Genomic DNA, 16744 nt, shown 5'->3' on the forward strand with positions numbered 1-16744 from the left:
GTATAATATATTTTTATACGAATTTTAAATGGAAATTTTCTGTCCATTTTTTTAATTATAACTTATAATCAGTTTTAGTAATACATTGTATTATCTATTTTAATACTATGATTTTTTACTTCTGATTAATATAAAACTCTGCCACGTGTAACGTACGTCCTTGATGTCTCTAGTGATGTCATTTAATTCTCCCATAAGTACTTTATTATTGGTATCAATTGGTAAGAGGAAAGAGACTTGCTCCTAAATAACATATAACAAAAAAAGGAGTTACAAATCATAATCAAAAAGTAAGTATTACTTTGATAAGATAAATAGATAGCAAAAAATTCCGTATCAATTATCAGTACACAAAAGTTTGATAAGATCTTGATAAATACCTGTGGCATCTAACATCATACTGTTAGTTAAAGTTGGTAGTTCATAAGATCATAATACTACTTAATAATTTATTCTAATTATACACAATCCGAAGTATAATTATTTAAAAATTTGGTCAGTAATCACGAAGAAATATGACAAGTACTAACAAGGATTATGCCAAGTTGAAAGAAGTGGGCAAATATTTCACTGAGGAAACACTAAGAACTGCATTGCAAACTGTGCATGGGAAAGAGGCAATCGTATTAAGTTGGGAGTGCAATACGAGAGATGCTACAGGTGATAGTTATTTGTCAACTATTTATAAGATTAAAGTCAATGGAACTGTTAATGGGAAGGAAGTACAAGTTTCCATGGTAGTCAAATGTCTACCAGAAAATCTGGCCAGAAGGAAGACATTCCGAAATCAAGAATTCTTTAGCAATGAGATTGCTTTTTATACAAAGGTATAAAATATGAAGTTCCTAATTACTTTCATGTACCATATACAATTTTAGCTGTAAAATATCATCCAGGTCATTCCAGAATTTGAGAAGTTTGTGAAGGAAAAGAATCAAGTACAAGCATTATGTATTCCACGTTGTCTAGTTGCTTTCGAGAATGGTGAAAATGATTTCATAGCATTGGAAGATGTTAGTCTTCTGGGATATAAGTCTGTACCAAGACAAGCGAATTTAGATTATAACCAGTTCTTAATACTTGTAAAAGGTTTAGCAAGATTTCAAGCAATTTCATTTGCGTTTAAAGACCAGCATAAACAAAAATTTGAGGAAATTGTAGAAAGTTTGCGTGAAACATATTACAGTCCTGCACACTGGAATTGGTACAGAAGATTTAATGTAAGATTAATAGTTATTTCTAGTTTTAAAACATTTTGTGCTGTGAAATATAAGAACGCTAATTGCTTTTTTGTAGGAAATGATATTAAGTATTGCTAAAAATGCCGTAGCTGTAGAATATCCTGGTAGCAAGGCAGAAAAAAAAATTAATTCTTATCAAGCTAGTGATCTATATAAAAAAGCTACGGAGATTTGTGCTCGGAAACATCATCCAACATCAGTTGTTGTACAAGGAGATGCATGGGTTCCAAATTTCATGACTCGAAAATCTCCCGAACATGAAGCTTTGATACTCGACTTCCAATTGGCAAGATGTGCTAGTCCAGTCGTGGATCTATCTACTCTCATTTATGTTGGTAGCAACAAGTCTATCTTCCATGACAAGTTCGATGATTTGTTAAAAGCCTATCACAATGAATTATGTAAAACTATCAGTTTACTTGGATCGAACCCTGAGAGCTTGTATCCGTGGAACGTTTTCATGGACGAGGTAAATTGAATTCGTACTTCTATGATATCTATGGAATTAAGTACCTAAATATCATAATTTCAGGTGAAAGAACAGTTTGTATATGGTATGATATTTTCACTGGAAGTAATACCAATGTCTGTGTTGGATGACGATGAAACATTCAATTTAGATTTAATAAAAGATGATAACGCAGTAGATATAGCTGATGTATGGACATTGTCAAACATTAAGTCGCAAAGTGGGCGGCTCAGGTCAGCTAATATCATCGTACACGCTGTCGAGAAAGGTTTCTTGTGATTGCACGGACAGCACATAAATATTATTTTATACATAATACTTTATTAAACTTGTAGCGTTAAATAAAATAGAGACAATCTGTATTTGTATAATCTTCAATGATAACAACACAGTTTAATTAAAATATAGTATGTATAGTAGTAGATATAGATACCCATCATTTATTCTTTTATAAACGACAGATACTCAAAGTCCTTTTGTTATCACTTATTTAAGTTAAGAAGTCTGAGAAGTCTCATAAGAACATCTCATTTTCATTTGACAATACCTATCATCAGAAAGCATAAATTTGGAATGCATACATGATGTAAAAATGTCACGGACACAAGTAAGCAAGTTCATATGAAAAATACCAAACCCAATGTTTGCGATAACACTTTGAATTGTTAAATTCAAATCATCACATTGAGGACAAATCTGTTTACATGAATCAAAATTTATGGGAAACAGTGCTCAGCATTCTGCTGATTATTTTTATAAATTTTGATGTTGAACATTATTCGTTAAAACGTTACTGGCATCAAAGACAGTTGTATCCTCGTCGTCTTCCTCATCCAGTGGTAATGGTCTCATCTCAACGTCTTGTCTGTGTGCAAGAACACCATACTTTCTGACCATTTGGGCACGTGTTTTATTGAACCTATGATAAAACACAAAATAAGAGATACAGCTCATAATTACATTACCAATTTACATGCAAATATCAGCTTCAAAAGCATCTTAAGTTTGCCAAGGAAAAAGTTCGATCTTATAATAAATGCTAAGTACCTAAAGCTACGGAACACGATATAGGCCATGACAAGAACACTTAGCCCCACAAACACATAAAAACCACGCTTTAGAGCTCCAGCGTTTAAAGAAGTCGCATGTTCTTCACCCACATGCTGTTGAAAATTCACATTATTAATCATTTAGTAAGAGAACTTTTCCTCACTCACTCACACTGATTCACACACACAAAATTCCATTTAATACGTAGATAAATGAAATCATACTCATTTTTCTCTTTCGTTAAGTATATCGCGAAATTGAAAAAGGAACAAGCTCGTAAAAATTCAAATCCTCCCATCCTCAACTAACCTTCTTTTGCGTGTCTGTGCTTTGTGCAGTTTTGTTAACGTCTATTTGTTTTGAGGTTACATTGTCCACGGACTTATCATTACCCTCGAGGATCGTCGTTTTGTCGCCATGTAATATTGCACTTTGTTGCGGTTTCTTTTGCGCATTCAATGAAACGTGTGCTGTATCATTCTTCGCGGTCTCAGCGACACTTTTGTTTACCGATGTTGTTTCAGGTACGGCTCTGTTTATCCTAAAACTTCCAGTGCATACTGCGCTCTGTTCTAATAGGAAGATCAACAGAAATACGAAAACTTTTATCATCTGGATCTTCGAGCGTGTCATTGTTCCGTGTCATTTGTAAAATCAAATTCTAAGAAGGAAAACAGCGCAGCACTATGCATTCACGTTTAATCTCGGGTTCCATGTTGACCCGGCTTATATGCGACTAACGTCTCATGCTCGTTTTAACTTCGACTATTATTTCGCGGCATCCATGTATATATGTTAAAGACCGGAATCGCATTTACATGCGATGGTTAAATATAGATCCCAGAATATCAACAAATATTCACTTAGATATACAGTATATTTGATCGAATATATGTATGTATATCAGAGAGAAAATTTTCTCTTCTTTACATATTTTCCGTTTCACTTGAAACACAGTGTGTAGGTTCACGATACTTATTTTGAACGTTCACTGGTTTGTCAAATGACGAAGTCACGAATGTTATCTGCAACAATAAAATTTACGTATCGTATATCTTTACTGTGGCTTTAAATACATATACGAGGTTGCGATAACGGGTTTTTAAATTGCAGAAATTTTTTACAATTATTAATTTTTCCTGTATACACGAACATGTATTATATACATATATATGTCAATAATGTATCAACAGCGTTTACGCGATAATGTTTATACTTAATTATACACTTATTCTTCATGATCGCAATTATTTAAGTATTGTGCGATACGTTACGGTGCGATATTGTGAACAAACTTCAAAACATTATTGTATGTATCTGCATTAATTATATTCAGACAGTATAATTATAATTAAATGATGTTAGAGAGGAAAAGATCACATCATGAAATTTGTCACTCCGTGAAGAACTGATGGTTCTTAATGTTGAATGAAACTGATAATTCTGTTTAATCTAGAATTCGCAATTTTGCGTCGTTGCACTGTAGAACAATTTTCGCTTATGTTTCATCAAAATGTTACGTTACGAGGCACGCAGAGCTGACATGCGTGGACGTTCGACCAATTGAAGCCGCGGATTTGACGCGTACCATGCGTACAAAATGTACATCGCGAATGGCAGTTGGAGTGGTCGGTAGTTACGGGTAGAGCGCAATACACGTCAAGCTCTTATTTTGATTCGTGGAGGAGGCTCACCACGAAGAAACAGTGGCCGAGTCCGGAGGATTTCCCAGGATATAGCTCGCCGCACATACAGATTAAACATGATACACGCTGAGAATGGGGACATCGTGTATTTGGACCAGTTAAAAGGCCCGACGGAGAGTGACGGGACGGAGAAGGCGATGTCAAAAAAGTGCGAGGGGCAGCTGTCTTCGGTAAAGGCAAACAGCTGTTCCTCGTCCTACAAAGGTGCAAATCGTACGACAGAAATGGCGCAAGAGGACAATAATCTGTGCTGGAACAACCTGCCCAGCATCATACTACAGGAAATATTCTCATATTTGCCCTACGACTGCCGGTTGAGAGCCTCCCAGGTATTCTTGAAGTTTTTTCAAGGCCTCTCAAGGCCGTTTAAATCTCGACCCGACACTGTGGGTAATCAAAGTCCTCGCGTTCGTGACTCGTTATTTTTTTCATTCTGCGGTATATATTTACTGTTTATTTGGAACCGTTTTGCCTATTACCTTATTTTTCTGCCGTTTATCTTCCGGATACCTGTTTTTCTGACAGTCGATGTTTTAACCCCTCTATTATTTCATCTTCATTTCTATTATCTCTATATTGTAGCATTTGGTCGTGTGAATATGTGAAGCGTAAATCGTAATTATTTAAAATATTCATTTTTTAAAAGTAATTTTCTAACTTTCAGGTATGTAGAAATTGGAGGTATGCTTTCTTTCATCCTCACTTTTGGAAAAAGATCACATTCTATCTACGTGATGAAGACAGTGTAGCATGGACTCGGTATGTAAAATATCTTATATGACCATTTACAAAATCTATTGATCAACTTCCTAATTGATTTCATTTTCCTTACAGATGCTTGGCAGATAGTTTTGGACTCAGCGTGCAAGAAGTTACAATCATGTGTGGTACACCAAATTATTGTGCGGAAGAAATATTAGCTCTCTTGGAAAAGTTGGAATACAATAGGCAACTTCGTAAATTGTTCTTGGAATCTAGCAGTAGTAATTTTGAATATGAAGACAGTGAAAAATACACGGGAGCATTGGTATCGTCTATTATAAAAGTTATTAACACAACCGATCATTTGGAAGCCCTTAGCTTGGGATGCATAGAAGATCTAGCAACCAGTGCCAATCTCATTCTTCTACACTTGCATAAACGCCACGCCAAGCACTTGACAACACTCAGTTTGGCATCAGTTAGGGATGATCCAGATGATCATAATTTCTTCAAATTTGGTTGCGAGGATATGTTCAACTCGTTTACCAGATTATCTCTTTTAACGATTGATTACGAATTCGTAAGTGATTCTCTGCTAAAAGCATTGGACAGCGGTACCTTGGAAAGGCTTGTGATTCATGTGCATGGTTGGTACGATCAGCATGTAGGAACAACTGACGGTGCTTGGCGAACATTTGTCCAGAAGAAGTAAGTAACTTAACTTAACTGTAACGAAGTATCATGACGGTCTGCTGACTGGGACTCTCTTCATTTTCAGTCCGAAATGCGAGTTACGACTAACTCTTATACACTCTTACGTCGGCGTTGAAATTATAGATACACATATATTTTGCCCTTCCATGCCTCTTACACATCTAAAAGTATTATTCTGTGAGAACGTTAATATCGGAGCGTTGCATCGGTTACCCATTTGGTATTCACATTGTTTAAAATCTGTAATTTGGATCGATTCGATGGACCCGTTAACGAGAATTATTCCGGACGAACCAAATCATCACAGGTATGAAACATTATTTAAAATCGTCGTAAAATTTTAGTTTCTTTATTAATAAGTAGATTCGCTACTTTCTGCAGCCCTGATCCGTTAATATTGATTGCGTGGAAGTGCACCAAACTTGTGGAGATTGTATATCTAGGCCACAAATATCAAGAAGAGAACTTATTAGCCATAGCACGCCTACGTGGAAACTCGCTTAAGTCGTTAGTGTTCGCGCAAAGATTCATTGTGTCTGATAGTGAATCTTGGCATAAGGCTGAAAGCATCACACACGTACGTTTCAGTATTGATATTAAACTAACGAAAAAGAAAATGTCAGAAATCTCTAAAATATCTTTTAAATTAATCCAGGAGATACAAGAAATAATGGGACGCCGATGGAAACCACTAAGCGATGCGGAGTTGCCTGCAGTTGTGAAAGATCCCTTTGGCGGTGACAGCAGAGAAGTGATCATGCCGTTGGTCCTCCGCGACCAAAAGTAATTTTTCACTATGTCAAGGAAAGATCGCTCTACCAACACCGTACTTTACCGATTGACATCATCAACAGTTGCTGGGCGAGCTACATTCTCAGAAGTAAAGTTATAAAGTTATATTCTTTATTTTTCTATAAGAATTGTTTTTATGAAAACACAACACGGCTGGAACATCATACAGCGGACGAGTGTTAAATTCGTAGCTTTGAAGTCATTAATTGAGAGATGCCTGTTAGGTAAGAATCACACAGTTCTCGTGTGTAAAGAAACAACACCGAAGGTATAAAACGCACACAACGTTCTCCTTTACGATAATTTTTGTCGGTTTTCACGAGAACATGTCATGCCATAGATAACCACTGTCTTTCTTGAGTCCGTGATCTGATACCCAAGTTGAGTAAGAAACACCTGTGTTTTTGATTATTGAAAGGGGGAATATATAGATTTTTTTTGTTGGTTTTTTGGATGAAAAACCATCCGTGACACGGTCACGTGTTACCGCTAACATTGGTGGTCTCGAAAACGAGAAACGATCAAAATAAGAGCAATATAGAAACCCGTGATCGTTCCCTCTCATCGACGGAAAGAGAAAGAAGAAGAGTGTATAATATATGAATATAACAATATTCTTGATAGACAAGAATGGAGCATTAGAAGACGATCGGGGTCACACTAAAGCGGACCTTCAACGTGACATTATGTCGATATTACAAGAAAGCTGGTTTCTAAGGATGTATAAGCGGTACACTGGTACGAATGAGAGGCCGATCATCGCACGAAACGCAAGAGTTAGCGAGCGAAGAAAGAAAGAGAGGAAGAGGAATGACACTCAAAAGAGAGAAAGGGCCACTCTCACGATGTTCCACTGGAAAGCGTAACGAAAATTCCAAATGTATGTAAGTAGAAAAATCTGTTAACAGATATTTTTCCAATTGTATGGAAAATTTAGATCGAGGCGAGCGCCAAGAGCATGCAATGTGAGAAAAGAAGAACGCTGAGATACGCTTCGTGAAAGAGAGTTCGCGGTCGAGTTGCACAAATAATAAAGAAAGCGTAAAAGTGATGCACTCACAAGTAAGAACTCGAAACAGCGTTCCGAGGTTATTTTTAATACCAAAACCAATCGGACGCTTTTGTATAAAATACTAAATCAACGTGTGCTGAGAAGAGTGCGGTCGATGCGGTGGTACGTAATGTAGTTGAACAGACACGCATCAAAACACGCATGATTTTGTGTCGTGTTGTTAGACATAAACTAGAAAAAGGGGCATCGATGTTAAATGTTTTTTGTGAGTACCGTCTCCTCACCGTGCTCTTAGCGACCGCTGAAAACGAACACAATTATAGATAATCTATAAAAACAAATCAGAGGAATTAGTAGCTAATCGTGTATGTGTATATGTATGTAATATCTGTATTATCTATCGAACTTTAAACGTTAATATCCGGATGCCGGATGCATCTATTTCTGTCGTGCGATTAAAATGACGATTTCGAAAACGTTTAAACTGATTAAAAAAAAATGAAAAAAAAATGAAAAAGAATGGAAACGATCTACAACGCAAAGAAAAATACCAAAACAGTAACAACAAAACAACAGTCTATTATTCTGAAAGATTATTTACGTTTTTTCGAGCCCTTGTATAATTATTATATCGTCGTGTATATCGTACTTGTAGTCAACGTATACCATTGTTTTTTATATGTGGTTCTGTACATATATAATCATGCGTTTGAAAAATATTTGGACACGCGCAAAAAATTGCGGAGTTGCGCCCGAATTTAAATGAAGAGGAAGGAAACGAGAGAAAGGAAGATTTAAGAACAATGTATAACTGTTTATTCAAGAGACAAAATAAGGAAAGCAATGGTCCGATTGTGAGCTAGGCACAAAATACGAGGAGAACACATCTTTAAACGATTTAAAAAAAGAAAAAGAAAAAACACTGTTATACAAGATGAACGGGCCTTAACAAGTACCTGAGTCGCGGTAAGAATAAATTTGCCGAAAGAAATCTGACACGCGACAGCCACCAGTTTAAAGAAAATAATCGTAGACACCTTAATTGACATTTTTTCGGCGATTCGCTTCGGGAACACCTACATGTTTCACGCGAAAAAATGACCGACAGTTAAGGTATGCTCGTGCCCTTTCATTTCGTATTCCGTGCGCGCGTATTTTTTTAGGTCAGCAAATTCTTTACAAAACGGATCCGACGGTTATTCGTTGCTACATATAAAGAAAACGAGGAAAACAAATATGCGAACACTTATTTGTTCGCCGACCAACTGATGCTGTGCGAACGGGCCAGATGTTATTTATCAAGTTTATTTTCTTTTTTCTTTTTTTAAAAATCTCTCCTCGTCTATTTTTTTGTCGTTTTTATTATTATTTTTTTAAATCGAATGAAGTCCCGCATTAAAAAAATAACAGTATACTCGCGGGCGCACGGTGCCCGGCGTGTGAGTCTTGAGAGAGCGAGAGAGAGAGAGAGCAAGAGAACAAGAGCGAACAGTATGAAAGAACGTGTAATATGATCGTTGCGAGATGATGATAAAACGTATGAAAGAGAAACGGGGATTAAAATGAAAGATGCGTGAGAACGAGAATAATATCCAAACAAGTTGAATAGCAACAAAACAGACAAAATGTCAGGTGATACGTAGTAACCATCTCTGCGAAGTCCTGTGTACAAAGTCGCGCGTAGAAAATGAAAAACTAATAATTAAAAAGAAAAAGGACGCGTGCGGTCGCTTAACCCAACGGACACAAGCCCAATTACCAAGCATTATATGTATATCGATTATAAATCGCTTGAACGACAAACCAAGCATAAGACTGAACCTACCGATAAAGGTATTATAGCCAACAGTTAGGCGGTCCGCACGTTTCGCCGTGTCCGACCTCTCATATTCATAAAAACAAGGACGACACCGACTAAACGGAAAGCATCGTTCGCGAATCGCATCTTTTAACGAATTGTTCACATCGATGTTGCTAATTGTACCTACATACATACATACCATATGTATAATCGCTTGTCTCGAATGTTGTATCCTTTTCGATGGTCTTCGCTTTCCGTCTTAGATCGCGGCCCTCGTCGATTCGCCCCTGATTGATGCCACGCGAACACCGAATTTATGAATATGCGAGTCGCTTAGAGAACAAAAACAAATTAATAAGGGATGGTGCACCAGCTAGCGTTTAGATGGGATAAGCGCCCCGTGAAGAGAAACCGTAGAAAAAAGATAAAACGAAAAAAAAAGAAAAAACGAGAAAGCTCACTCGACTCGGAGGTTCTCGTTAGCCGATAAAATACTAATCTTTAAGACAGCCTGCCAAGAATCAAAATGACTGTAAGTAAAATATCAAACGAACGCTAGCCAGTACAGAATGTTAAGATCTATTTTTTAAGAAGCGAATGTATATTTTTGTACTAAGGCAGGCCTTAGTGTGAACCGTGTATTCTTGCGCGTAAATGGCAAGATCGAGAGCTGTGATCATAATATCGTTTCGGCTTAGCGAGAGAAACATACGAAGAGGGACGAAGTTATAGAGAAATGATGAACGGGAAGAGCATAGGGAGCGATGACAAGGCGAATAATTTCGCTGATAATTAATACCGAGTGGGCTACGCATATAAATAAGGGGTGGCGTTAAAATCGAGAGGACAAAACATCTGTGATAAAATATAAAATCTTAGAAAGGGTGCTCGAGGGAAGGTGGCGAGAGAGTAGGAAACAAGCGTGCGTTAAGGAGAAATACAAATACATACATAGGATGTTAAAGAAATAACAAAAGGGGGGTTACAGTTAATAGAAGGAAGACGAGAACCTGCGTGTATCAGGAAAACTATGCGAGACATGCAATTCCTACAACAAATGAAGAAAACAAACTGTTTAGAAGTGCTTTTGGAAGATCTGTTGTGCGAAAACGTTCGTCGCGTGTATGACTATTAATTGACAGGTGGGAACTGTCCTTCGACGAGATAGCCCGGTCTAACTATTGCAGTGGTTACCGTCTTGACGTATTCCATGTAGTTTCAAAATACTTCGCTTGGGTCTAGATAAACATATGACCAAGGGAAACACATACATAACTGTCTTCAACGACGGGGTTCTTCGAGAGTTTGCGTTCCTTCGAATAATCGGAAAGCTGTAACATAGTGAACTAGAACGTTACTTAAGCCAACCCGACATTCCACTCGAGAAGCTGCGAGAAAATAATAATTACATGGTACCGTAACAGATTACGTGTATAGTTAATTTAGTATCTTGAAGCAAGGGATAGCCGTTGTCTAATTGGTTCTCCAGCTTGTAAAATCTGGCAGAGACCTGGCGGTAGTGTTACAAGAGACAGATCTAACGATCTATCCAATCTACACGTATGTACGTGCATTTCCATCAAACATATTCGAAATTACGCAAAAGAGATTGTATGGAAATCGTAAGAACCCCTGGCTTCGTTGGACCAACGCGACCCTCGGGATTAAAGTCAGGACGTTGTTTCGCCACGAGTAGTATTATAAGTTCCTAAACGAGAGAAGAAAGAAATATTTTACAGCGGTGATAGAACGGAGCCGGCATTACGAATAAACCACTCACACGAACAAGAGAAGCATTCAGTTCGATGTAGTTCGTTCGTTGATTCGTTCTGTTTCATGGGATTGCAAAACGCTTTTCAGATACAGCACCAGCAATGTTTTTTTCGTGCATATACATATATCTATCTATCTATATCTGTATATATATACATATACATAATATACTTTACAAGTATATAATCCATTCCAATCGAAAAGGATGAAACGTGGCGGCATGAAAACGCGAATTGGAGAGGATGGTTCCGCGAAATTTCGTGGAATCGTGAAAGAAACTGAGCATTGCGGGTATGGGAATCGTTCAGACGCGTATTGTAGATAGAAACGATGAACGAAAACGCGACAGTCTCGATCGGAAGGTCTGAAATGCGGGTTGAATAATTTATATAAAGTTGATATGTATGTTCTCGATTATTTTAGTACCTTCGTGTATTTAACTGAAAGGAGTAAAGAAACCATTCGACAGGTTCATTTATGAGACCGCGCTGTCCAACAATCGACGGACAATACGAACGAAAGGTAGAAGAAGTGCGTATTCCGAAGGGTATTTACCAAAACTGCGTTAGATAATGTATATAAGTTTAAGAGCAGAGATAGCAAACGCGAGCAAGCTATTTTTTATCGTCGAAACGCAAGATGATACCTGATATCTTCCACATGAACAAAAACGGAAAGCATTCGCGAAGAACAAAAAAAAATAAATAATAAAATGAAACATGACCGGGCCCAAAATGGATGTCTTATAGTGTTTAATATTCGTTCACGGTTTAAGCGGAAGTCCTAGCTCTAGAGACGCGTGTGCGTTCGTGTATAATATACCAAAAGACAAAGAACCAGCGTACGGTCACAGACTTTTAGTCATGGGCATCGTTGTTTGTTGAATCGGAATTTTTCGAAAACTTCGATCAATGTTAAACGGTCGTATCTCATGCCGAAGGACGATTAGATTTCCACGTTCTCGGATGCAGGACCGTTTTTCCCGGTTGAGGATTGAAATCGTAACAACGATTAGTGAGTCACGATCAACAATATTCCAATGGAATGCGCGCGGAAGATTCTCCGCCGATGGGATAACGTTATCTCGACGCGTTCGACATGTTATTACCGCGTAACGCTCGGAGAATTTTTCAGTGAAGTATCAAATTATCGCCTCGCGTCGTGTAATGCATTTCTCCGACGCTGTCGTTCAACTTCGGACGTATTATTCCAAGGGAAAAAATAAATCGGTTGAGGTCGTTTCGTGTTAACGAACCAGCGTCATAATGCTTTTCAAACAGGTATACTCAAACGGTTTCGTTCTTGCGAACTAGCTTGCTCCTCGGTATATACATACGTATGTATATCGCGTCAGTGTTCCATGTTTTAAGGAGACGAAGCATAGTTTAATCGTGTACTATAAAGTAGCGCTTAGTTTTTATCTCCGTTGGATAGACAACTCGAGATACCCCTCGTGCAATATTCGCGTCGATGAAAAATCTGCATTTCTGACGGACTTGTTTCTCTGTTCTACGGTAATACTTAATTTCACCATCCCGCATAGGATAGTAAATAAATTATACTCGCTTTCGTCGTGTTTCGCGTGCCAGTATAATTTTAATAATTCTTCCTCGCGGCACGCGCTTAACGCACGTGTGCTGTTCGATTCCGTTGTGGTTAAATATTTTAATCGCGTCGCGCGCCGCTGTGGTTTTCTAACAGTGCAATACGTACACGGTCCGTTGTGCAATTGCGAGCACGTTCATCGCATGCCAGTTTACCAGTGTTAAGTCGCGGACTCTGTTCTTGACAAATAATAGGGGAACAGCCCGAAATACGTAAACACACAATGGTTACCATGATTGATAAAAGTCTCTGTCACACGTTATGCACACACTTTTTTAGTCGTCGTAGGCACAACGTGTTTCAAAAACCCATTAGTGCACTTCGAAGTTTCTCTCTTAGCACGACACACTATGATAAATAACAGGGGAACGAACACGTGTATAACAGAAGAGATGAACAACAATGCACGTGGAAAAACGATAACAGTTCTTCGAGAATCTCGGCTTTCATCCCAGCCGATCTCGACTTTTCAAAGATGAACGTTCATATATGTATACGTATAGTTACAACGTACATACGTACATCTGTATAGGTGAATAGTGTTTCGATGGATTTTGCATTTAATAAGCGAGGACTCGATGTTGCAACGCGTTAGGGGGACGAGTACATCAATGTCTTTTTTTCGTTTTTCGAAAAAAGCGATGTCCAGTGTCTACGTGCATCTGTTCGATGATTTTCTTTTAGAATCTCAATGCCGATAAAGAAAAAGGAAACGCCACACGCGCGTGGTACAGTCGTCTGTTTCTTCTCTGGGTATATTTTTAACTTTCCGTTGAAACTCGTCGTTTTTCTAAATGACATCAGTTTTCCTAACGACTATCTTTTTTGTGATATCAATTTAAGATCGAATCTAGGTAATGTTTAGGAAATTCATAGAGTGTGACAACGTGTGATCCCCGGACAGTGAGCTAAACGCGACGCGAAACAAACGCTTAAATTCGCGCTGACGCGAAAATCCAGGAAGGCTTAAAGCGCAAAGGACCGAGGATTTGGGGAATGAAAAACGAAGAAAGTCATTTATTGTGCTTGCGATTCGTCGCGAGTTCTCGTCTAAAAAAGAACCAATCATCGCGTAAAAGAAATATGTATCTCTTCGTATTAATATATACATACTTATACCGCGTTGTTTTTCCAAGTTATTGTACTTGACGTCGACAAAGCTTAACGAACGGTATGTAATATGCGTGCGTGCGTGTGTGAATAGATTCTCTCAGTTCTTGAGGGAATGTTAATCATATTTTATTCGGTTGATCGATTGTAGAATCGATTTTGCGAGATCGGAACCGTCGCAAACGTCGATGTTTCTCTGTGATCGAAAAGATATTTGAATGAATTTAAAATCCTAAAGGATTGTTCCATCGCGTTCTGTTTTAATGCTCAGAGAGCTGACATCGTACAGCAACAAGCGTTATTCGCTTATGGCAGAATACTCGCAACCAATGCGTCGAACCAATTATGGATGGATTTTAAGTGCTACGCGCGGAGGGAAATCCAGTAAACGTATTTCTCGATATTCCTCGAGCTTGTTGGGCGTTTCCTAATGTAATTGCGAACCGTTGCGAGACCGCTCGTTTTGGCAGCGAGAGAGCTTAATGGAACGCCGCGTGAAAAGTGAATCGAATGCCGGAAAAAGAGAAAAGCGTGTATAAGACTCGAAATCGATCTCAATCTAGCCAAGCGGATTTTCGATTCGGCCAGTTCGTTGAACCCCGATTCGATGCGTTATTACTCACCGGGACGGTTGCAACATTTTATCGCTGACGTTGCGTAAGGAACAAAAATTTACTGCCTTCGATCTTTCACGGTCCAATATTCCCGTTTTTGACACGCGATAACTCGTTTTCGTTGGATTTCGTATGAAAAAAGAAAAAACAAGTAAACAGGACTGTCTCATGTGTTTCGGTTACTTTTGCGAGAAGATAACATCGTCAAGAGTCACCTGTTTCACAGAGGACCGTAAGTCGATCACAACGTATCTATCGAATTTCTATGAGAATTAATGAACTCTTTTTACTTACTTGAGTAATTCTAGTGTTAATACGGAGTCATTACGATTTATCGATGCGTGCATATCTACGTGTTATGTGTGCGCCAGGAATGTTCGCGAAGCCGACTGTACACCCGTCGGTGATTCAACGTGGTACCTGATTTTAAGACATTCTCTTCTTCGTGCGATCGGCTCGGTGGCAGACTGGAATTAATGGACAACGGAAAGATCGACACACGTTTCAATATGTATATAGCTAAACGGATATTAAAATGCACGCGCACGCACGTATTTTGCGAACGTAAACTATGTTCAATGTATTATCTGTTTCGCCATCAGTTTCGGTGAAATTTCCAAGTAGGTGCACATGAACACGCGGGCATCCGGAACAATCAGATTTAACTGTACTTAGAAGTTTACGCTCATGTGCAGCCTTCTTTCTTTTCAAGAAGCAAATATCATTTATTTGGAGAAGTATACAAACGTATGTGTTAGATAAGTGAAAACTATTTATTTTTGGAGAAATATATTTCATTGTTATTAGTGTTCTTGAATTTTATCATTTTTTTATTAGATTTTTTGAAGCTGATAGGAAGGTAAATTGTTGGTTGCCCGTGTGTATGCTCGACTCCCTTTGTGAGCGATGTAGAACGATTATGTCCACGCGGATAGCAAGCGTATGGTACGTTCCTTTTAAAACTACGATTTTTCCGATCTGCTTGCAACCTATTGCGGCGAGACACGTGTATTTATAAATTATCTTGTCTACTACGCCTGTTGTATTTTACGGCCAATTACGACGCCGGCTTTTCCCATCGTTCGCGACAGGACTTCCTGTCCAGTAATATTTTCAATCCAAAGAAGTAAGATTCGGAGAAATACAAATTGTACTTGGAAGATCGGGGACCGGAAACGAATTGTGGGAACGTCACGTCGCGAACGATGGGAATCGATTATTGTAACGTAGCTATATCGTAATTGTCTACAATTGTTATACGATTCTCCGATTCTGTTATTACTCGTGATTTTTTTCTTTTGTATATAGACAAACGTAACCCCCGGACGAGCATTTGTGACATGCAAAATCGTTGACACATTGTCAAAGAGTGTAAAAAGAAAAATGAGAATCAGTATTCTTTGAACTCCAACATCCCGTAGAATTGTACGCCGGTCTATGATTTTTACACTACTTCTTCGATTATAGAAATCAAATGTTTTCGCAAATATCAATTTTTAAAAATGTATCAATCAATTAATAAATTGTGCATGGCATAAACAGGACCTCGACTGTTTCTATACCTCTCCAGATCCTTATCACAATCTTTATTCTGCTTATTAGGCCCAAGTTATTTAGAACGATCATTTACAATAATCAAAAATATTTCTCTTAAGAATCCATTCTTCTCAAGACTTCTGATCTGAACTGATATTTTTATTTCTCGCAGTCACATGATTTATCGTTATCACCAAGGACATATTATTAAAGAATGGTTTTCCCGTGTAATCGCTGGGACAGCGAATGGGGCCTCAAAACACAGTCGGTGTTTGCTCTTTTCGGTGGAGTTCGAAAAAAATTGCATAGGACCTTTCTCGTATCTGGCATTTGTTCAGCATCGACGAGTGTCTTGTTTTCTATTTCTTATTCCTTTAATTATCAAATTTTGCCGACTTTTTCGTGCGACATGCCACTCTTTAGTAATCTCTCTTCTGTGTCGTTAAACAGAAGTGTTCTAATTTACAAAATCTTTAGATTTGGTGACCTACATCATTTTTTATTAAAAAAGAAGGTAGTATAAATTCGGAGTCCGCGATCGGTCAGATTGGAATTGGAAGCGGTTCGATTTAAAACGCCCTCCAATATGTGGTGACCGTCGCCCGATTGGCGGTTACCG

At 38.2% G+C, this 16744-nt stretch overlaps 3 protein-coding genes across 3 annotated transcripts; 2 read left to right on the top strand and 1 right to left on the bottom strand.

Moving 5' to 3' along the window:
• The first annotated feature begins 178 nt into the window (after positions 1 to 178).
• On the top strand, positions 179 to 2088 carry LOC108628456 (uncharacterized). Its single transcript, XM_018030375.2, has 5 exons — positions 179 to 290; positions 501 to 827; positions 897 to 1220; positions 1297 to 1710; positions 1774 to 2088. Exons 2-5 carry the CDS (start codon positions 516 to 518, stop codon positions 1987 to 1989), a joined length of 1266 nt encoding a protein of 421 aa, XP_017885864.1. The 5' UTR covers positions 179 to 290; positions 501 to 515; the 3' UTR covers positions 1990 to 2088.
• Positions 2012 to 4274, bottom strand: LOC108628458 (uncharacterized). The gene is made up of 4 exons (XM_018030380.2): positions 4141 to 4274; positions 3070 to 3785; positions 2758 to 2873; positions 2012 to 2629 (listed from the first exon to the last, which is right to left on the bottom strand). Exons 2-4 carry the CDS (start codon positions 3391 to 3393, stop codon positions 2464 to 2466), a joined length of 606 nt encoding a protein of 201 aa, XP_017885869.1. The 5' UTR covers positions 3394 to 3785; positions 4141 to 4274; the 3' UTR covers positions 2012 to 2463.
• An 80-nt stretch (positions 4275 to 4354) lies between these two features.
• Positions 4355 to 16133, top strand: LOC108628461 (F-box only protein 33). The gene is made up of 6 exons (XM_018030390.2): positions 4355 to 4795; positions 5131 to 5225; positions 5301 to 5876; positions 5947 to 6189; positions 6264 to 6459; positions 6538 to 16133. The coding sequence occupies exons 1-6, from the start codon at positions 4523 to 4525 to the stop codon at positions 6667 to 6669; spliced, it is 1515 nt and encodes a 504-aa protein (XP_017885879.1). The 5' UTR covers positions 4355 to 4522; the 3' UTR covers positions 6670 to 16133.
• The last annotated feature ends 611 nt before the right edge of the window (positions 16134 to 16744 follow it).

Source organism: Ceratina calcarata, unplaced genomic scaffold, assembly GCF_001652005.2.
Source record: "Ceratina calcarata isolate Rehan_Ccalc_2016 unplaced genomic scaffold, ASM165200v1 scaffold525.2, whole genome shotgun sequence".
Lineage (NCBI taxonomy): Eukaryota > Metazoa > Arthropoda > Insecta > Hymenoptera > Apidae > Ceratina > Ceratina calcarata.